General features: G+C 33.6%; 3 protein-coding genes across 3 annotated transcripts; 2 read left to right on the top strand and 1 right to left on the bottom strand.

Annotated features, from left to right (window-relative positions):
* Positions 1-3151: 3151 nt before the first annotated feature.
* Positions 3152-11589, top strand: LOC132039237 (F-box protein PP2-B10-like). Its single transcript, XM_059429768.1, has 2 exons — positions 3152-3284; positions 11303-11589. The coding sequence occupies exons 1-2, from the start codon at positions 3152-3154 to the stop codon at positions 11587-11589; spliced, it is 420 nt and encodes a 139-aa protein (XP_059285751.1).
* Positions 11590-12226: 637 nt separating this feature from the next.
* On the bottom strand, positions 12227-13715 carry LOC132039236 (uncharacterized). The gene is made up of 2 exons (XM_059429767.1): positions 12895-13715; positions 12227-12455 (listed from the first exon to the last, which is right to left on the bottom strand). Exons 1-2 carry the CDS (start codon positions 13713-13715, stop codon positions 12227-12229), a joined length of 1050 nt encoding a protein of 349 aa, XP_059285750.1.
* A 2434-nt stretch (positions 13716-16149) lies between these two features.
* On the top strand, positions 16150-20324 carry LOC132041028 (F-box protein PP2-B10-like). Its single transcript, XM_059431770.1, has 3 exons — positions 16150-16471; positions 18132-18250; positions 19620-20324. The coding sequence occupies exons 1-3, from the start codon at positions 16184-16186 to the stop codon at positions 19960-19962; spliced, it is 750 nt and encodes a 249-aa protein (XP_059287753.1). The 5' UTR covers positions 16150-16183; the 3' UTR covers positions 19963-20324.
* The last annotated feature ends 2450 nt before the right edge of the window (positions 20325-22774 follow it).

Here is a 22774-nt window from a genome sequence, read left to right as displayed (position 1 = left end):
AAACTTGGGTGAAATTCCCATTTTGCCCCTCGACTTTTTTCAATATTACGATTTTGTCCCTAACCTTCCGCATTATTTTCACGCCCGTTTTGCGAATTTCTCTTCTTGCTCTTAACCATTCACAATATTTCCATACTTATAATAGTCATAAATAATATTCACGATGCTCGTACATTAAAATAATTCTTAAGAATGACCTTGTCCTTATCTTACCATGACTTTCTCGAATTATCCGAATGCATGAAATACGGGATATAACGATTATCGAAGCACTAAAACACTTTAGTAGTGTAACTTGTCTTGAGGCAAATGAAGAAAAGTCAAACATATTTCTGGCTGGCATTGAAGAAAGTACTAAGGCTGAGATTCTGGAAATTACAGGTTTCTCAGTGGGATCACTTCCTAGAAGGTACTTGGGATTGCCCTTGTCATCTAAGAAGTGGGGGAAGATGGACTGCCATCAATTGGTTGACAAAATAACACACAAAATCACTACGACTTACATAAAGAACATCTTATCTTTTTAAAAAGATTGCAAATCATAAATGTTGTGCTTTTCTCAATTTATAATTTTTGGGGTGTAGCGTTTATTTTGCCCCAAAGTGTTCTTAAAGAGATTGATAGGAAATATACTTAAAGAGATTGATAGGAAATATAGAGAATATCTATGGGAAAATCATGAACATAGGAAGGTGTCTTTAGTGGCGGGATAGAGTATGTGAAAGTACGAGAGGGGGGGGGTGAATTGTAAGCCTATTAAAAAATCTAGTCGACGACTGTTTGGTGCCAGTCGACTGATAGTGAGACAGCCTGCACAAAATTATTAGTCCTTCGATTTTTAAAAGTATAAACTCCAACAAATAATAAGGGTGCAGAATATAATATGAGAGCAATAAAATAAATGACACACGAAATTTTTATGCCTGGTTCGAACCAATGTGGTATCCTAATCCAAATCCCTTTAGGTTCTGAGAGGTTATCTCTTTAAGCTCTTTGTAGTTTGAGTTGAGTAAAGCCTTTGTGGTTTTCCTCGTTCACCACCAACGTTTACAAGTTTGGTTTTCACTCGCTCACCAACAACGAACAAGGGTTGGTTTTGACACGCTCACCAACAACGCACAAAGTTGGTTTTTCACTCGCTCACCAACAGCGACTCCTTGGTTTTTACTCGCTCACCAAAGAAACGAACAATGACACAACCGCTCAATACAAAGCCTCATCAACTATACTATATCTCTCCTCTCTTTTTTGTTTACACAGTAAGTCACTCAGGATTACAATGCTTATGAAAAGTAGAGCAAAGAACTTGAGAAGATTGAGACGAAAGTGTAAGTGGTTGCGTGCTCTAATTGTTGCAGATGTCTTCGCTTTTATACTTGGTCTTCTAGTCGTTGCTCTGCACAAAATAGTGGTGTGTGACCATTGTAGCCAAATATCCTCCTTGAAGATTTTCTTGAACTTTTCCTTTTTTGTGTGCATATTGTATCTTCTACTTGCCTTGATGTACGTGCTCTCCTTGAAGATTCTTTTTCTTTGATTGAGCAGTAGTGGATCTTCCTTGTTTAATCAATTAAGTCCTCCATTCTTGGTAAGGTAAATCCCAAAGAATAAGAAAATAGTAAGTGATCACTATTTCTTTTCTTGTCCACGTATCCATTAAATATGGATCCTTTTCATTTCCTTGATACCTACTTTGCCTGAATCTTCTTTTCCATATTTAAATATTACTCCCTTGACATCTTAAATCAAAAGTCTTCCTTCTAAAAAAATATAGTAACTCAATTGTTATTCTTTCAACCTTTTTACTTGTTGAATTGTAATTAATTCCACCGTAATTAATATACGGAGATCTCTCATATCACATAATAAATATTTTCCATAATAGGGGCTGATGCAATAATATTCCATGCTCAACATATGCAGATTTGTTTCTCAAATAATTCATGCTATCTCCTTCCAATGAGTATTCAATAATATCTTCCATATAAATGTAGCTAGTATATTCAAATTCAAATTTGAATATTTCCTCCCTTTCATCTTTCCAAAATAACTAATATTTTTTCATCAATTTTTCCGAACTCTTTTTCTGGCTTGTACAGATATGAGCTTTTATTTAGGCAACCCAAGAGAATTTTAAGATCCTCTTCATTCACCGTGGATCTTGATTAGAATGTAATCACCTTCGTCTTCTTGAATTTGGACTTTAATCACTTTAATTATGGACTCTTTTGTGAACTTGAGACTTCTTGATACTCCATAGATTTTGGATCTTCCTTGAGCAACAAATTGATCTTGATCTTTTCCTTTTGTAGAATATTTCCCTTCCATAGGATCGTAGTAAATATTCTTCCCATAATTCTTGCACTTTGATTTGAGTAAGTCTTTTCTTCCACACCTTCTTCCGTAATTCATTTCATCATATCTTCTTTTCCATATTTTATTAGATCTTCACCAAATCCTTCTTAATCAAATAGACCTGTACCAAAAATAAATTTACCACAAGTAAATGTTCTTTTATTAATAATTATGTTGGTTCGTTATCATCAAAATTAATAGGTGAAACCTTGGACCTAACAGTATGTACCCCAAAGAAGTTTGGTGGCTTGAATATTAAAGGTTATAGGACATGGAATAAGGCTTATGTGGGGAAACTGGTATGGTAATTGTCAGAGAAACAAGATATCTTGTGGGTCAAGTGGGTACATGAGCTTTATATGAAACTGGAGACTAATATATGGGAGCATATTCCACCAAATGATTGTAGTTGGTATTGGAAGAAACTGAAACTAATATATGGGAGCATATTCCACCAAATGATTGTAGTTGGTATTGGAAGAAACTGAATGCTTTAAAGGAGGATATGAGACAATGGTATCACAATGTAGGGATATGTTGACACAATCTGGTACTTATTCTGTAACAAAGAGTTACAATGCTGCACTAGGGGTACAGAAAAGATTAGACATAGCTGAGTTAATTTGGTCAAGAGTATTGCAGCCTAAACATAGATTTATACTATGGGTGGCAAGTCAACAGAGGCTACTTACAAAAGATAGATTACAGAGGTTGAACATCGAAGTACGGTGCACTGAGTGCTGTCTTTATGATAGGGATCAAAGGGAGACACCAACCCACCTCTTTGTTAATGACTATGGGTAACCGAGGTGAGGCAGGGGCTGTCAACTTGGACATGTTTTCAATTCAGACAATTAGGTGTGCAACAAGAGCTAAGGTGGTTGAACAGAAGGCATTGGAGCAAATTGAAAAAGGAGTTACTAGCTGCAGTTTTTGGGGCTATGATTTACCATACCCGGCAAGCTAGGAACTGGAAAATATTCAAAGATATCAATGTAAATAGCAACTTGTCATTGGTCAGATCAAGGAAGAGATGAGAAATAGACTGGGTACGCTACATAGACGAAGGAATGCAGGGAGGAATAAATACTTGATACATAGAATTTGTAATTAGAGTTGTGTTTTTTGGCTTTAACTGAGGCCTAGGAGTCTATAACACCTTTCCTGGAAGGTGTTTGTAGTCCTAGGTGCTCTTTAGGTTGTAAATATTTGTTTGTTAATGGTAATATTCACAGTTTTTACCAAAAAAAACTTCACCTTTGCTATTACTACACCTATAATTAGCTAAAAGAACAATTTTTTGTTTGACATATCAACATGTATATTAGCTAGCCCATCAAACAATACAGTGCAAGGGACAAGGATGGGTCAAGGTTTTATAGTCTTAGAATTTCTACTCCTTTTCCTTGCACCTGTGCTTCAAAAGAGAAGGATTCAATGAATAATGACAGTGGAAGAAAAATCGCTCAAATTGTGCACGGGCATGACCAAGAAATTGATGATTAATGAAGAACAAGAAGCCTCTTTGACCTTAGAAGGTTAACTAAATGCATCAATAATATTTTGGTTTTACCTCTTATATTACTCTTTTACAAAGTGAAAATAAAATAGAAACTTGAGTTTAAATATAGAAATTTAGTATAAAAAAAATGTATAAATGGTGTGTTCATTTTACTAATTAATTATTTGTTCATGCGTTAATAAACTCATTTTCTTCTAGAGATATAAGGTAAAGAGAGTTTAATTAGCTACTTTGTTTGCGTAGTCTTATTGCAAGATTGATAACAATATTTTTGAATAGCGTTTAAATAGGAAGGAAGAGCGAGCGGACTTATATTGCATAACTTTTCTCTGTATGAAATAAGAGTTAGCTTCCCTTCCCAATAGGAAATTTTTTATTTTATTTTTTGCATATGTATTTTTTCCGTATACATTTAATTTTTCATCTTATTAATATTTGTCTAAGATTAAGTACTTTTATTTTTTGTATTATAACTTTTCCTTAACTTTTCTACATCAATTAAATAACAAAATGAAATGTCTAACCGCGCGAAGCGCGGGTCAATTAACTAGTTTTAAAAATAAAATTGGTCAAATTTGGTTTAGCTTTTTGACTGTTGAGTTAACATTTTTCTATTATCATAATGAAATTGATTAGATTTCTTGCAGCTTTTAATTGCTGGGTTTTACATTTTCAGATCATCACAATGAAATTGATTATATTTAGCAGAGAGATAGACATAGATGGAGGCAGCGAAGGGTAGTTTAACGGAGAGCTCTATTTGAAAATGAGAAGAAATGAGGGATTTTGGTGGAAGACAAAAAGATCCCTATATTTAATGTGTTTGCACCAAAAAGTAAGGGCATATTAGTGAAACAAAAAATGGCTAGGGTGCTAACCTACGACCTTCATGTTGTAGGTTAGCAAAATCCTATATATATATATATATATAGGACAGGAGGCATCGGTGAAGTCATCAGAAATAACAAATAACATAGTAGAACGGATCATAAGTTTCTCAAAAGAAAAACAATATCATCACAATTCACAAATACATAAATGAAATTAAGCACTACATCTAGGACTACTCATCATAACAGGCGAAAAAAGAGGCTGATTTCCACTTAAATTAATGATTCGTTACAAATAAGTTTTTAAGGAAATTATCGGGTCAATGACTCAACTATTACTTTATTGCACTAAAATCACTATACTATATTTTGTAACGAAAAAAATTACTCAATTTTATCTAAATATCACTAAAATTACTGAGCTATGGTGAATCCTGAGGTACATAATATGCATTATGGATATTCCTATATTTGCAATGAAATTCGACCAGCTCAATCATCACTAGATACAAAATGGTCAAGTACTTAACTATTTATCTATGGCGCTTTGTCGATAACATTTTAGGCTGTTAATCCTTCTTATCTTGGCTTGTCGGTCTCAAGCCCTAATAAAGGAGGGTCGCGGTTATAAACCCTCGTAATATTGCTATTATTGGGACGTTCTCACATAGGCACACATTAGATAGTATTAACTTGAGATGAATTTAAATGGATAAACACAATCGATAAAGATATATACGGTTGAACCATTTTATTTGGGAATTGTTTGAATTAACTGAGCCTTAATTTTTGTTGTTGCGTTGTCTGCACGTTGATCGTTCATTAAAGTAATCTGATGAATTTGCATCCACAAGATCCAACATTTTAATGATACTAGTATACGTACCCGTGCGATGCGCGGATGATTTCAAAAATAATAATAGCGGAGAGATTATTGTAACAATCTTGTCTTTAGGTTCTGATCATTTTGAATGGTGTTAGCAGATTAAGAAATTATACTAACACAACATTGTAATAACATGAAAGAAGTTGAGCCGCAAGAAATTTGAATTCATCTTAAAAATCTTAGTGATGCCCACAATTCAATTTCTAATTTGCCTAATGCCACCATCACCATGAGGTTTCCGAATCTACACGATTTGAAATAATTTGTGTTTTCAAATGGTTCAGTTTGAAGCATTATAATACCTATAAAATAGAAATAGAAAACCTTTTTACACCTGAATATAAACAATACGAAGAATATAAAATTAAATTTTGGCACCTAGTGATGAATTTTATGGTACCTGTAGTGATTCTTCTGCCTTATCCAACACGGGATTATTTTATGAATAATAATAAAAGAAACATATCTATAATAGATATAGAAAATTCAAAACTCTCATCTCAAATTCAAATAATTCTTGTTCTTCTGTTTCTAAAGTGAATTACATTTCAAAATTATCCTATCTCCCAAACGTAAATTAACAACAGTCAATTTTGTTAGGATATATAGGTATATACCCAAACGATAAAATATTAGGCACATATTCAAGTTATAGTTTAACTAAAATTCAAATTTATGATCACAATTGAGTTATCAATTATTTTATAATTTTTTTTATCATTACCAAAGAATAATAGAGAATGCGATGAAGTTAAGGTTTTTTTTTTTAAAAAAAAAAAATGTAGTCAAATGCATTTTATTAACATATGAAAGGATAAGTTTAGGCAATAGTAAGAGTTATATAGATCAATTCTTCAGCCGTGGGTTTCTAGCTTTTCCACCCACACAATCATTTAATATTTATAGAATAAAGTATAGGGAAGACAAATAAAAAACATGTTTTCACACCCTTACCTCCACGATACTAATAAAAGGATGACCTCCATTTCAGTCAAATATTCATATTCATTAGGCAAATAAAATAACTAAAAGATCCTCGACATAAAAATACTAAAATATTGAGATAAATATTGTTAGCTATACATGAATTCACAAACCTTCTAATGGTTGCGTGGATTTGATCTCCCTGCAAATAAGAGTACACCAATACAGATTAGGAATTAGTACTATATATATAACTTTGAAAAGTAAACAAATAAAAACATTTCATTTTTACGGATCACAAGTTAGTACTATAATTTTAAAATACACAGAAAAAGAAAGGATATGTACATGAATCCACTTTCACGTTGAACCCCTTTCTTTGATGATTTGCTATTCATCACGAAGATTAGTTTTGAAAAAAAATCCATTGCTATGGTTTGTAATTTATAGATGAAACATTGGTGTTATATATAAGAACATAAACACAGACAAAAAATAATGAGGGTAAATAAGTTGGACCAACTTCCCTTTGCAGAAGCAAGCATTAAAATCTCAGTGCAAACAAAGTCATATGATATCAGTCGTCACCATATATTTGCATATAAGGTAACTTTTGAGTAGCAAATAGTTAAATTAAGAAGCTTTCCTTTTTTAGGGAAGCAAGCAGATTTATTGATCTTCTCCTAGCCAGCCTCAGTACATATATTCTTCAAAGTAAAATATTCCAAAGCTAAAAAGCTACACCATTTATTCTAAACTATACGTGGGGGCTGGGATCAAGGTTCACGTTACACACATGCAAACAAAATGACGATCATGTTACATATACGTTTGTTGTCCTCTGTGCATGTGACCAAAAATGACCAACGCTAAGGCTTGCGCTAGATCTACACAAAATGAACGATCATGTGCTCATGAAACAAATTGTTCCATTGAAGTTGAGCAGATTTGATTAATTATATACATATGTCAAGTTCAGTTGAGCAAATAGTGTGGTGTGAGGGTTTGTGATCTTGGGGAGGGAATGAGGGAAGTGGGAGTAGGTGGTGGTTTCTAAGTGTTTTAATTTTAAGTTCTTACATCTTAATTTAAATGGATAGTTGATTATATGGTTGTAACTTGTGGTTCTTAAATTGTAAAGTCAGTTAGGAAAACTAACTAGCACGTTTCAAGTGGAAAGACATCTTTGTTTTGTTTTGATACACATTTTAAATTTCAAATTCATGGATAAACACGTCTTAAAATATGGGGTCCAAGGACGTGTTGTATCTATAAAGGAAAATAACCACCACGATTAAAATTCTCTCTCTCTCTCTCTCGTTTCTCCATCACAGAAGTTAAAATCAAAATTTTACGTGCATTGGATGATGCATGGTTACCGCGATTCAATTCAAAATGTTTACAGTGAAAATTTAAATAAAATTCAAAATTTTCACATTAAAAAATTATATTACGTACAAGGTAGTTAGCTTTCAATTTTCATACCCTGCAAAGTATAAGATATGACGAACTCCATAATATGCAAATTATATGTTTACATTATGACATAAAGTAGACATTCTCCAAACTATTTATTTTCTATCACTAATTAAACTACTACAATAGACAGTACATTATATTATTAAAAAATGAAGATATTCGAAGATGTATTTTCTTACCATTAGGATGTCCATCTAGGCCTCTCTAGTAAAGAGAATCTATTACTCTTCATTAGCTACATGTGAATCAACAGAAACAAATCTAATTTCGAAATCTAAGAATTCAAAATTTCAATTCTTACTAAATGCAGGTGAAAGAAGAAACGACAGAACTATAAAAAGAAGACACTAAATTAAATTTGAAATTAATATGACCAATTAATTAACGTACCACCAAAAGCTACTAAATATCAAGAACATGTACACAGAAAACTAATTGTGAGCATCGCCGGAACCACAGACTGAACCTCGAGTGTTGTTGCTGGACGGAGCTATGGCGCTCATGTCGTGAGGGGCTAAGAATTCTCTGTGTTCTTTGTGCTATGTCTTTTTTTTTTTTTTTTTTTTTTTTAAGATGTAAAATACGTCCTTTATTCATAATATGTGAATGCTTATATGCGTATGTGACGTGCAGTTGAGAAAATATAGTGGTGAGAGGGTGTGTGATCGTGAGGAGAATATGGGGGAAGTGGGTTGTTTGGTAGTTTCTAAGTTTTTTAAATTCTTATATCTCAATCAAAATGAATATTTTGATATACGGTTGTAAAGTTTGTAAGGGAACTAACCACACGTTTCAAGTGGAAAAACATCTTCCTCTTTGTTAGGAGTATTTGGTTGATACACATCCAAATTTATTGATAAACATAGCTTAAGACACGGTGTCCAGCTAGCAAGAAAAATATTTTGAAAGCCATGTTATAAAAATAATGTAGTACTGTAATAATATGTAGGGGTGTCAATGGTACGATTCGGGCAGTTATTTTATAAAATTTATAATATAGTAATTTTTCGGTTAATTCATTTTGTAGAATCAAAATTAGCTTTTCGAAACCGTACCATCATCTCGGTTTCTCTTCGGTATCGGTACGATTCGGTTAATTTTCGGTATTTTTTTTAAAAAGAACATCATGTTATAGTCATTAGTAAAAGATAAATACATGATATCATGATGCATACTTCTATAGGACTTTGGCAAAAACTCTCTATACATTTTTACTATTTAAAAGGTGATGGACCAAGAAAACATGAAAGACAACAAGAATAAAGATTGATCCCACTATTTTGCGGTAGTATAAAATAATGTTAAGCAAAGACAAAAAGTATAATTTAGATCACACGAGGCGGGAAAAATCAATCAAGATGAGACTCAAGAACTGAGTCTACTAAAATTAAGTATCCAATAAGATAAATATAGAATCACACGAGAGGAAAATATCTAATACTTTGTAGCTTTTTATCCAAGATTGTTGGAATATCTTGTAGCATACAAGCTAGTTACTACTTGAGATGTTAGAACTAATTTAATTTCATTAGGAGTAGTATAATAGGTTTCAGAGTTGGAACTTCAGGTGTTAATTATGTTGGCGGCTTGTAGTCGTTTTCATCATATTGAACTCAAGGCGAAAATTTTAATGTTTGATTATATTTAAATTTAATATATAGAATATATTTTACACATAAATCTTTTCGGTACGGTTCGGTATTTTTTCAATTTATTTCTATAAAATTAAAAATCAATCTAATTATTCGGTACGATCATGAATTTATATAAAAATAGTCAATTTTATTAAAATAAACCTAAAAATCGGTTCGACATGGTATGGTTCGATCGGTTAAGTCGGTTTTTTGAAAACCATTGACACTCCTGAGAGTATGTATTATTCATAATTGAATAACCCAACTTATATGTTGGACGTTTTATTTTCTTTCAAAGAAGATATCCATCTTTATCTTTATAAAGATACTATTTTTTCTAATGTAAAAAATAGGAGTGTTGTGGAAGTGTTAAATCATGTATTACTATGAAGATATGTATAACTTTCCTTTCATGAAGGAAAAAACTCCCTTCTTTTTTCGTAAATTCCTTTTTTGTGTATTATTATTTTTTTTCAAAAAATCGGAGAGAGTCCAACGTGCGTTGGATTATGCATGGTTATCAAAACGTGCATTGGATGATGCACGGTTCCCCTAGACTTCATTGCTTATTTACTTTTGTTGTTTTTTGAATCCTCTGACGGAAATCCTGCTTTTGCCGCTGACTATCGGTATAAAGATTTTTTCACACAATTAGGAGTACTAGGGGTGTTCATGGGTCGGTTTGGGTCGGTTTTGAGTTAAAATCAAAACCAAACCAATGTAGTCGGTTTTAGAATTATTAAAACAAAACCAAACCAAATATAATACATATCCATTGGTTTGGTTGTAGTCGGTTTGAGTCAGATTTTCGGTTCTTAAGAAAACTAACAGTATATCTCTCTTTCATGTTTTTTCCCTACAATTAGGAGAGACTTTTCTATCCTTTGCCAACTTATAATTTGTTATTACCCTTTTATTGTGAGTAGCTACAGTTTTCTTGGATTATAGAAAAATTCTCTTAGGATTTATAAGTTTTAATTAAGTGAATAAAGTTTATGAGAAATACAAAAATTAAATCTAGGAAAATTTCATAATTGTTTCTTTCAATGAATGAGTTTGAATTCATGGATTTCTTTTTAAAAATGGGCTTAAGGTATAAAGTTCACTAGCCTATTAGAGATATTTGCTTAAAACGTATACAAATTATTTAAAAATATTTATAAAAATTAATATATTGTATATATATAATTATAAAAATTATGTATAAAATTTTTCGGTTCAGTTCCGTTTTTTCTTCGGTTTTCTTTTAGTAAAACCAAAACCAAATCAAATATTATCGGTTTTTAAGAATTTAAAACCAAACCAAACCCAACCCAAGTTAATATCTGTTTATTTAATCGGTTTGGATCGGTTTTTAACCAAACCGTGAACACGCCTAATTAATTAGGACCACCCAAATGATATTTGTAGGTAAGCATCCTTAAAATTACTTAATAAATAGGTTATGTAAAAATGATGCAAAAATTCCTTACATCGACGATATATATATATATATATATATAGCTTTAATTCATTAAGTACAGATATTGAGACAATACATTTAATTTTGTAGATTTTCAGAAGTGGGCTCATCTCAAGGCTGTAAGTTGGCTAGATACACGAGGCATGATTGGAACACAAATGTAGTAAAAAAGAACCCAATATGTTGCTTATTTGGTTTTCAAATTGGCAGAGGGACATGTCGGACTAGAAATTGCTAATGCATGTGTTAGATCTGTGGATCGCGTGAGCGACAAAGAGGCTGAGGAACGAGCTAGCGTTGTGACTCTAGTAGGAAAAAAAAAAAAAGTTAGGAGACGCAAACGAAAAAGAGTTGATAGATGGATGGAAATAGAATTGGGAAGTTTTTTCAACGATACAGGAGATAATGGAGATGTTGAAGAGCGATTGATGGAGATTACACGTCCCCATGGAAAAGGTGGTCTTATTGTTCAAGGAATGGAGTTTAGACCAGAATGAAGAAGATATTGTAAGCTCTCTCTCTCTCTCTCTCTCTCTCTCTCTCTCTCTCTCTCTCTCTCTCTCTCTCTATATATATATATATATATATATATATATATAGAGAGCTTACTTTACTTCAAGATTTTAGAAATGTTTTAACAGGTTTTTTGTCTACAAATAGTGTTTAGCAACACAGATGAGATGGTTTGGTCCTGTCCTATGTAAATCTCTAAATGCGTCGGTTTATAGATATGAAACATGTGCATTAGTTTATAGCCTCTAGGTAGGGAATAGGTAATTTATCATAGTTAAATCATAAATTAACTAAGTTTTATCATATGAATGGTGAATGATGGTATTAAAAAAATGAGGTAGACCTAATTAAAATCACATGGAAAGAAATTGTCTCGAACGACATACAATCTCCTGCAATCCATATTAAACATAGCGAAAAATAGGACACAATGAAAGAAAAAGGATCTATTTGGTGAAACCAATTAGTTGACACTTTTTTTTTTTTTTTGGTGAAGAACAAAATTTTATTAATCTCCACGCAAACAAATTACAGGTTTTAAAAGAACCATAATACACCAGGATTCCACTTCTCTCTACATCTATCTCTTCTATGTATTTACATCAGCCTATCTAAGTATACCTAGTATCCAATTTCTGTCCCTGTTACTTTGTTTCTGACTGAAGAACATCTTTGTTTATACTTGCGTTCTTGTTTGACTTGATCAGTGAGCTGCTCTGGTCTTGGGACCTTGTGCTCCCATAGTGCCACATTCCTTGCTTTCCATATCTTATATATTAGGCTTGCAAGAGCTGCTATAGCCAGTTCCCTATTCTTCCTGCCCCTTGTGCATCTTGTTATTTTCTCAGTTCTGCACTCCCATTTCTAACCATCTTAGTAACTCTTTCAAGCGCTGTTTAGAGAAAGGGCAATTAAAGAATAAGTGCTTTGTATTTTCTGGGCCATCTCCATATAGTAAACAGTCTTCATCCAGGCTGATGCCCATTTTGTGTAGTCTGTCTTTGGTTAGTAGTCTTCTATGCACTGCTACTGCTAGCCAACAGATGCAGTTATGCTTAGGGACATTTCTTGTACTCCATATCCACCTACTCCATGGCCAAGGTTCAGCCTCCCCTCTTCTCTATTTATATCTGCTACCAATAGTGTATTTACCTGTATCTGTTAGCCAGTCTTGGTTTACATAGCCAGATGAGAATACATCTCTTATTACGCACACCTTCTTCTAAGACCAGCAACAGTCAGTGGGATGTTGGTATTGCCACCAATCATGGTCAATCCATTTGACCCACAAGTTATCAGTCTTTTGTGTTATATTCCACACATATTTCCCAATAGCTGCTTCATTCCAAGCAATGCACTCAGTAATGCCTAATCCACCTTGCCTCTCAGGTCTGCATGCTAGATCCCAGGCTATTAAAGGAGTTTTAGCAGTGTTTGCTTTACCATCCCATAAGAAGTTCCTGCATATAGTGATGATCCCCTTTAGCGCCGGTTTAGGCAATAGGAACATTGAGGCCCAATAACTATGAACATGCAGAAGTACAGAATTTATCAGCATGGCTCTTCCTGCATATGACAAATGCCTAGAACCCCAGCTCCTGATTCTTGTAGTTAGTTTGTCTATCAGCACCTCACAATCCATTTTTGAAATCTTCTTTGGGGATATTGGCACTCCCAAGTACTTGAATGGCAAAGTCCCTTTTGAGTAGCCTGTCATCTCACATAAATCTGTCACTTCTTGTGTTGTCATGTTAGCACTGAATATGCTAGATTTTGGAGCACTAGTATACAGGCCTGAAGCATCTGAAAAGGTTCTCAGTCCTCTAAGCGTCAACAAAATAGCTTGGAATGCACTTTTGCTGAAAAGCAGGACATCATCAGCAAATATGAGGTGGTTGAGCTTCAAGCTGCTACATTTTGTATAATATTTGAACCCTTCTTGATTAGCAACAACACCCATGATCCTGGAGAAGTACTCCATACAGATAACAAAGAGAAGAGAGATATTGGGTCCCTCTGTCTCAGCCCTCTTTGCCCTCTTATGTTCCCATACACCCCTCAATTTATAGCCAGTGAGTATTGAGTAGTAGTTATACATGTCATGACCCATTTTATAAATTTTGTAGGGAAGTTTAGAGCATGTAGAGTTTCTTCCACAAAGCCCCACTCCATTGTGTCATAGGCTTTCTTCAAGTCAATTTTTATAAGGCAGTTTTTTGTACTCTGCTTCCTGTTATACAACCTAACCAAATCCTGGCATATGAGAACATTTTACACAATTATTCTACCTGTCACAAATGCACTCTGGTTATCTGAAATGATAGAGGGAAGCACCAACTTCAATCTGTTACACAAGACCTTAGAAATGATTTTGTATGTGGTGTTACAACATGCTATTGGTCTATAGTCACCTACAGCCTCAGCATGATTGTTCTTTGGGACTAGTGTGATGATGGTATTATTCCAGGCTCTTAGAATTTTTAGAGTAGAAAAACTCCTTCACCCCAGCTACTAAATCTTGTTTCACAATATCCCAACAGTCCTTGTAGAATTGGCTTCCAAAACCATCCGGCCCAGGTGGCTTGTCCCTATTTATAGCCCATAATGCTTGTTTGATTTCAGATTCTTCTACTGGCCTAGCTAGCAAATTTCTTTGTTTTGAAGTAATAAGAGGCCCCTTTCTTACTGTTGCACTGCATACATGAGTCTTATCAGGTTTAGAGGTACCTAATAGTCCACTATAAAAATCAGTAAAGGCTTCAGATTTCCTCTGCATATCAGTTCTGAGATTGCTGTTGAGTCTCTAACAGTAAAGATTCTATTTGAACTTCTTTTTGCTTTTAGAGTACTGTGAAAAAAATTTAGTATTCAAATCCCCAAATTGCAACCAGTGCATTTTGCACTTCTGTTGCAAAAACTGTGTTTTGGATATGCTCCAGATCTCACATTCCTTCAATAGTTGTATTTCTCCAGTGATGAGTTGCAAATTAGTGGGCCTCAGTTGCCGTTGTGCTTGACACTTCTGCAGTTTTTCTTGTGCCTTCTCAGTCACTGAATCTTTCCCTATTAATAGCTTTGAGCACACCTTTAACCTGTTTAGCTTGCCTATCACTTGAAACATTTTAGTACCAGTAATATTCCTCTCCCAGGTCTGCTTTACTCTTACTTTGAAGTCTGAAGCTAAACTCCACATCTTGAAATATTTAAATCTGTGTGCATGTTGAGGAATCCCAGTTTCCGAGTGTATTATCCCAAGACAATGGTCAAACAGTCCCTCATTGGCATAGTGAACTTCAGATGCAAGTAAGACAGTTATACTGAATTGCTTACCTATCCCACTATATTGGACTTCACAATGCATCATTTGTGCAGACAACATACTAATTCTATTTACATTGGTTTCTATACTAACCATATCCTCCCACTAGGATGTTTAGATAGGTTAGTACTAAATGACCATCCATTACATAGGTTAAGAGATGCTCTATGAGCATTATTCCTCTTAACCTTGGTTTCCAGAAGGCCAAACAAACCAGTCTTACTATTGTGCAGAAACAGATTCATCTCCTTCTACTTCACTAGCCTGTTCAGTCCATGGTGTTCCAAAACCCTCTACTATCCATTTTCAGGGGGCTTACCCCCACCCTGTCCTTTTCTTGGAACTACACTAGCCTCTGCACCTTCAGGGATAGGTACATCTGCTTTAGAATTTGTACCTGCTTTGGCATTGTCCTTGTCCTTTCCTTGTGCATTTCTCTGTGTAGCAGGTCTGCTTGTTGTTGTGCTTGTGCCAGCCTTCATGTTCACCTCAGTCTCCAGGTGGTTCAATATGCTAAAGGAGTAAGCAGTGTTAACTGTTGCTTCTTTTGCTGGAACAGCTTGTGGATTTCTTGTTAATGCGTTTGCTATGGTCCAACGTTTTCTAGGAATCTTTTAGTCCAAACACAGATTTATATGCCAAAATAGAGATCTTCTCGTACTTGTTATTTTTATTTTATAGAATATTTGTTTACATTGAATTTAAGTGATGAAAATATATGGACAACAAAGTCTCATTGATATTGTCAATCCCAATATACTTGAGGTGTGACACAGGGGCAGAGCTAGGGCGGAGGCTGCGGGTTCGGACGAACTCAATAGCTTCGGTTCAAATCTTGTATTTGTCATAAATATTAATTGAATACGTACAAATTTTTAATTTAGAACCCAGTAACTTAAAAAGATTAGAATCCAAAACTGATAAGGTTCAAATCTTGGCTCCGCCTCTGACGTGGCAGTAGATATTGTTGTTTGAATGACTTTGACTATCTTATTTAGTTAATCTGCAATAAATGAAAACATTATATTTAGTTAATCTACAATTAAAGAAACATAATTATATGCTTATCTATACTTTATCAACATTATTGACATTATAGATTTCTACAATCTCTTCCCTTGCTACACATTGATAACAACAATACTTGATGGCTAAAACGTAGGTGTATATATATAAAAAAAAACTTGGGACAAAGTTCTTTACAGAATCAAAAGTTGTCCTTAACTCCTTATTTTAAAAACTTTTATAGGAATTGTGACATGAATTCTTCCAAGTCCATTGCTCCAATGAATTATTTCGAAAAGTTGCCAGAAGGTTGCATATTTGAGATTATTTCACGTACAACTCCAGCAGATGCAGTAAGATCAACAATTTTATCAAAAGGATTCAAGGCTGCTATACAATCAGATGAAATTTGGGGAAGATTTTTGCCTTCTGATTATCAAGAAATAATTGGTAGATCAGAATTTCCTCCTGTTTGCAACACCAAAAAGGAGCTTTATTTTAGCATGTGTGATTCTCCCATTCTTCTTGATGGAGGCAAACTGGTAAAATCCTATCTTGAAGTGGTTACTTTTTATGATCTTTTTTTGTATCGGTGGTATCTAGGTCAGTTTAAGTGGAATTAATTATTTAATTAGGTATTTATGTGGTTACTTTTTATGATTTTTTCATTTTGTACCCGCTGTGTCTAGGTCAGTTTGCAAACTTTTAATTATTTAATTTGGTATTTGTGTGGTTACTTTTTATGTTTTTTTCTTTATGTACAGCGGTGTTTAGGTCAATTTGCATGGAATTTAATTATTTATTTAGGTATTTGCTACCTTTCACCAGCACAAATATCAGATAGTTGTAGAACACAAATTTTCGTATAAAACGCATATCATATCATATGTACATTGAAGAAAAAAAGGTAGTTGTATAACAGTAAATTCATATAAGGGGATTAAAGAAAATACTCGGGGTGTTGCACCTAAGTTTTTAATATGTGATCTAATTAAAGCAACTTTTGAACCCCTTCACCACTAAATTAAAATTGTCCCACATTAAATTCCCTTAATATCAATAAAAACCCTGCCCCATTAAAGCATCTTCTGCCCTATTTGCACAATATAATCTTTTGGCCAAAGGAATTCAATTGAACCCTTGCCCTCTTAATCTCCGCTGCTAGTACCAAATAACTTTGCAGTTCATGTAGGTGGGAAGAAATAACCATTTAGTATTTTTAACTCTAATGAAATTTAATACCTAATCTCCTGTAATTTTCATTCCAATTCATTAATCATTGGCTATAGCCATGCTTGATGTTTTTATTTTATTTTTGTTGGGCAAGGGTGAAATATTGTGCCGTTTTTCTTAATAAATTAGTACAGTAGTAGATTTTCTAGGTATGTTAATTACTCAACAAAAGATTACTGGTTTCTGCAATGTATATAACAATTTCAATATATATAATCCCTCTTTCAAAAAGAAATTTTTCATGCCTTTAGATTTTCCGAATAGTTACACCCTTTTATACGCTGTTCTAAAATTGAACATGTTGTACATACCATTTCATTTATCTTTTCTTAATTACTGCAACTAAAAAGATCGAACGAATGATGTTTTATTCTGTTTCACTCTCCAAAGTTTAGGTTTTTGAAATATTGAACTATGTGCTCTTTGGGTGGTTGCTACCTATTGTATTGTATCCTATTATTATTTTAAAGACATCGTTTGATTTAAATGTTAATTAAATTTCATTATTGTATAGTATTATTAAATATGTCGTCATGTAACGATGGAAGTCTCTTTTTATGTAACGATTAATTTTGTGTGATCGTGTCGTTATCGAATTTTTATTTTGACTTTGGTTTTTACTTTATAATCAAAATTTATCCTTTTCCCTACATTTTTTTACCCCGTATGCTACTTTTCTTTATAATATTGTAAGTTTATTTTTCATATTCTTAATATGTCACATAACCTACGACGAAAAACAATACAATCAAACATTGTGTCATCAAAACAATACAATACAATATAATATGATACATTATGAAACTATATGTAACAACCATCTAAACAAGTGGGTTGAAAATGCCTGGGAATGAAAAAAATACCTGGTAGGAAGCCTTCCTCTAATCTTACACAGTGTGAATTTGAATTAATCGGATTATAAATACAATACGATACATTCGGATACTGTTTAATATTTTTTTTTCTTAGAGTTTTTCACTTGATAAGCATAGTGGGAAGAAGTGTTTTATGATAGCACCAAGAGAGCTTATAATTTCGTGGGGCGATAGGTCATCCATTTGGAAATGGAGGAAATACAGCAATTCCAGGTTTATCTCTTTTCTTAATTTCATCTACAACTTCATTTTCATACTATTTTATTTTATAGATAAGAAGAGAGAACAAATAATCGTACTTTTAAATATTTTATGCACTGCATTTGCTCTTTGTTTCTCTCTTTTTGTCCTTTATTTCAAAGATTGTTTAGTTATTTGCTTGGTTGCTATAAAGATTATCTCTTCGTTTGTACTGATAAAATTGAAGGAATGCATTTTATAAGAGTTTTTGTAATGTACACTGAGAGTATAAAGAATATATGCATTTTCAGGTTAAATATACCTACCAGGTTAAGTAATTTTACATATATGCTTACCATAATATGTGGAAAAAAAAAATCCGATATGGTAATTTATAAAATAGATTAAGAACCTACTTTAACAAGTTAATTACTGTAGATCTAGTTGTTATAGATTCAATGAGAGAAGGCAACTCAAAAGACTAGTCTAGGTGGGAGAGTTCACTCAAACCTATAAACCCTTTAGTATTTGTCCATCTAATTAATGAGAGACAACTGACAGACAATAATTTTCCCTGCTTGAGGGCCAACATCCTTGTTGGTCACAGTTGGCTCCACTGATCTAGAACCACTATGGCACTCATCTAAGCCCCGTTCGTCACGATTGACATTTCATTTGGATCCAGGCCATCACTCCTAGTGTCTTACCAGTTGGTCACGACTGACCCCTCCTAGGTCCGTCTATATATATTTATATATATATATATATATATATATATATATATATATATATATATATATATATATATATATATATCATCACTCCTAGTGTCTTACTAGTTGGTCATATATATTTCCTATATATATATATATACCCTGAGTTGCAGCCTCAAGTGTTACTCAACCTGCTCAAATCCAATTATTATAGATTGAATAGGGCTGTCCAATTCAAAAAACTAGTCTATTAGGTGGAAGAGCCCACTCAAGTCTATAAACCCCTCAATGTTTTTTCTTTTTCATCAATAAGGAAAAATACCCAACAGAGATGGTAGAGATTCCTCTTCACCTAAGAAAAAGGGGTTTGAGCCTTGAAAGGAGTCACCTTTAATAGGAAGCTTTAAACTAAAAAGGGGTTTGAGCCTTGAAAGGAGTCACCTTTAATAGGAAGCTTTAAACTCCCTCTCCCTAAGCCCCCCAAATAGTGATCCTTCGACGTTGTGAACTCAAAAAGTCATGCTGGTAGTCAGGTTTCGATCAACGTTTAATAATTTAAATTACACAGACATTGTATATAACCTAGGCTTTGACTAATCCAAATTCATATCCGATAGACCTACTGAGAGATAAATCCTACATATCAACAAAAAAAATTATAGAATTTTCCTAACAAATGGTTCTTGCAGATTCTCAGAAGTGGCACGTCTTGTCTCTGTACGTTGGTTGGATATTCGTGGAAGAATAGGAACAGAAATGTTGTCACCAAAGACAAATTATGCTGCTTATTTGGTGTTCAAATTGGTAGACCAAAAGTCCTTTGGACTGGAATCTACTAATGCAATCATTAGGTTTGTTAATTATGAGACCGACTCTGAAACTGAAAAACAAGCCAACACAGTGCAACTTGAAACATTGCCCCAAGACAGAAGGATTTTTGGAGGAAATCATAATCAACAGATTATAGCAAGTGGGAAAAAATCCAAAAATGAGAGGAGATGGATGGATGGAAGTAGAATTGGGAGATTTTAATAGCAAGGAAGGTATTGATGGACCTGTTGAAGCAAGATTGATTGAGATTAAACGTCTTCATCCAAAAGGTGGACTCATTGTTGAAGGAATAGAGTTTCGTCCCAAAATAATCGAATACAAGTTAGAGGCGGATATAGAATTTTAAGTTTATGAGTTCTGAACTATAACTTTTTTTGCTTACTGGGTTCGAGATATATTTCTTTATACTTATTGATTAACTGAATTTCTTAGTACAAATGCAGGGTTTGAGTCAAAGTTACTGGGTTCTCGGAACTCGTAGCTCCATTATGGCTCCACCCCTAGTTATTATAATGTAGTTGAACTGCGCACAAGTTTGGCTCGGACACCATGGCTATTTTAAAAAAAAAAAATCTAGACTTTATGGGTCATTTATGTTGTTCTTATTTCCAAAGTTTGCTTTATATATTATCTTGTTTAGTTTACATATATGTACTTGATGTTGATTCAATTGTTGCCCTAAAAAATGACATCTTAGTTGACTCAAGTATGTTATTGGTTTTATTATTTAGATGTTTCGCGATCGGTTGAAGTTTAAACAATGTGCTGCACGAAATAGAGTTACCTTTCTTCTTGATCCAATTTCCTTCAACAATAAACATTTGTCATAATAACCTTGATAATTTTATCTCACAAGTTTGTGCAACATTATTTATCCATTCCGCTCGTGCTTTTATTTTAGATACTCACATATTGATCCATGTTGAGTATGTAGGAAGACTCAGATTTTAGGACAAGTTGTTGTTTTTAGAAAAGAATTTCAAAAACTTTCTATTACGTTTGATTTCGTAATACTAACTTCTATAAATATTGTAATATATATATATATATATATATATATATATATATATATATATATATATGACAGGAGGCATTGGTGAAGTCATTAGAAATAACAAATAACAGAGTAGAACAGATCATAAGTTTCTGAAAAGAAAAAAAATATCATCACAATTCACATATACATAAATGATATTAAGCACTAGATCAAGGACTACTCATCATAACAGGCGAAAAAAGGGGCTGATTTCCACTTTAAATTAATGATTCGTTATAAATAAGTTTTTAAGGAAATTACCGGGTCAATGACACGACTTTTATTTTATTTCACTAAATTCACTATACTATCTTTTGTAACGAAAAAATTACTCAACTTTATCTAAATATCACGAAAGTTACTGAGCTATTTATATGGTGAATCCTGAGGCACATAATATGCTTTATGGGAATTCCTATATTTGCAGTGAAATTTGACCAGCTCAATCATCACTAGATACAAAGTAGTCGAGTATTTAAGTATTTATCTATAGCGCTCTGTCAATAATTTTAGGCTGGTAATCCTTCTTATCTTGGCTTGTCGGTCTCAAGCCTGAATAAAGGAGTGTCGCGGTTATAAATCCTCCTAATATTGCTATTATTGGGACGTGCTCACCTAGTGATAGGCCCAATTACACCCTTAAAATAGAAGTAAAGAGGTTGTTCGTCAAACATAGAACCCAACGAGGTTGGGGTTGAATCTCACAGGGAATACGGCGAAGAAATGTACTTAACAAGTGTAATGCTCAGCTAATAGTCTATATTTCTAGGGTAAGGGGTATAAATAATATTTGATTTTAAGTTTGTCACACTAATTGTTATAGAAATCTAGTTGTGAAATTTAATCTATTGGTAAAAGGACTAAGGTTGTGGTTCCAAAGGAAAATAATGCAAATGGGTATTAATTCAACTTCTTTATATGCTTAGGTGTAGTACACAATGGGTTACTTGATTTTACCAAAAGTCTTTCAACCAAATTGATAAATCTCATTACTTAGCTTTTCCAAGCCTTAGAATGTTAAGCATATGAACCCCCATTTTAGTTTCAAGTAGCTTTCCTATTCCTAGCTCAAGCTATTAGACGGGGTTTAAAGCCCCAAATTCTTGCTATATAACTCTTTTCCTAACTTCTATTTTCTTTTCCAAGCAAAATAAAAGTGTTTAGTCACAAATAATGTTGGCTACCGTTAAAAGTCACTTAAGTTTAAAGAGTTAATAGAAAACACCATTACAATAAAAGAAGTTTGAATGCAAAAACCCAATCACATAACTAACACATTTGGTCTCACAACCTTAGCTAATGGGATTAGCTACTCCTACTCATAATAATAAAGACAATAAATGATAAAGTATTCATAAAGATTACCAATATGTTACGAAGAAGGAGACAAAAAGTGCAAGATTCTTTCTTAAAGTCTTCAACAACCAACACTAAGTGCTTTCAATACAAAGAGACAACAAACTGAATAGAGAATGTTTTGTACAAAACCCTAGGAAAGTATTTATAACATCCCAAAAACGTGCACCAACTTTGGACAAAAATACCCATGCGAGCGGCAAGTGGTGTCGCAAGTGCAACCTACAAACTGCAGGTGTCGCAAGTGCAACCTGCAAACCACAGGTTGCACCAAACTCCCGTAGGTCGTGCATTCTTCACTGAGTGGGTGGCAAAGATTTGCAGCATTAGATGTGTCTTGCAGGTGCTGCCTCCAATTTCCCAATTTTTCCAAAATGCCTGTCACCTTTTGCGTTCCATCTGCGTCTCGCAGGCATGACCTGCAGTTCGCAGGTCATGCTTTCCTACATCCTTGGCCTGTTTTGCTCCATTTTGCTCCGTTATACTCTCCGAACATCTTATCTTACAAAATGAACACAAGAAAAGTAACACCAAAAGTACTTGAAGAGTCACAAAAGTCTAAAGAATTAGCATTGAATGTGCCGTAATTGCACGGCACATGACCTAGGCACACATTGTATA

This window comes from Lycium ferocissimum, chromosome 12 (genome assembly GCF_029784015.1).
Source record: "Lycium ferocissimum isolate CSIRO_LF1 chromosome 12, AGI_CSIRO_Lferr_CH_V1, whole genome shotgun sequence".
NCBI classification, from domain to species: domain Eukaryota; kingdom Viridiplantae; phylum Streptophyta; class Magnoliopsida; order Solanales; family Solanaceae; genus Lycium; species Lycium ferocissimum.
The sequence above is the reverse complement of the archived record's forward strand: the minus strand, read 5'-3'. Positions and strand labels throughout refer to the sequence as shown.

Bases quoted from the DNA above. Each gene is read 5' to 3' on its own strand.
- LOC132041028 (XM_059431770.1), top strand. From the start codon at position 16,184: ATGAATTCTTCCAAGTCCATTGCTCCAATGAATTATTTCGAAAAGTTG. The intron at 16,472-18,131 runs GTAAAATCCTAT...TTTTTTTCTTAG, and splicing joins TTCTTGATGGAGGCAAACTG to AGTTTTTCACTTGATAAGCA. The intron at 18,251-19,619 runs GTTTATCTCTTT...TGGTTCTTGCAG, and splicing joins AGGAAATACAGCAATTCCAG to ATTCTCAGAAGTGGCACGTC.
- LOC132039237 (XM_059429768.1), top strand. From the start codon at position 3,152: ATGGGTAACCGAGGTGAGGCAGGGGCTGTCAACTTGGACATGTTTTCA. The intron at 3,285-11,302 runs GTTTTTGGGGCT...TCAAATTGGCAG, and splicing joins AAAAGGAGTTACTAGCTGCA to AGGGACATGTCGGACTAGAA.
- LOC132039236 (XM_059429767.1), bottom strand. From the start codon at position 13,715: ATGGGTCATGACATGTATAACTACTACTCAATACTCACTGGCTATAAA. The intron at 12,456-12,894 runs GTGGGTCAAATG...ATGGGAGTGCAG, and splicing joins ACACAAAAGACTGATAACTT to AACTGAGAAAATAACAAGAT.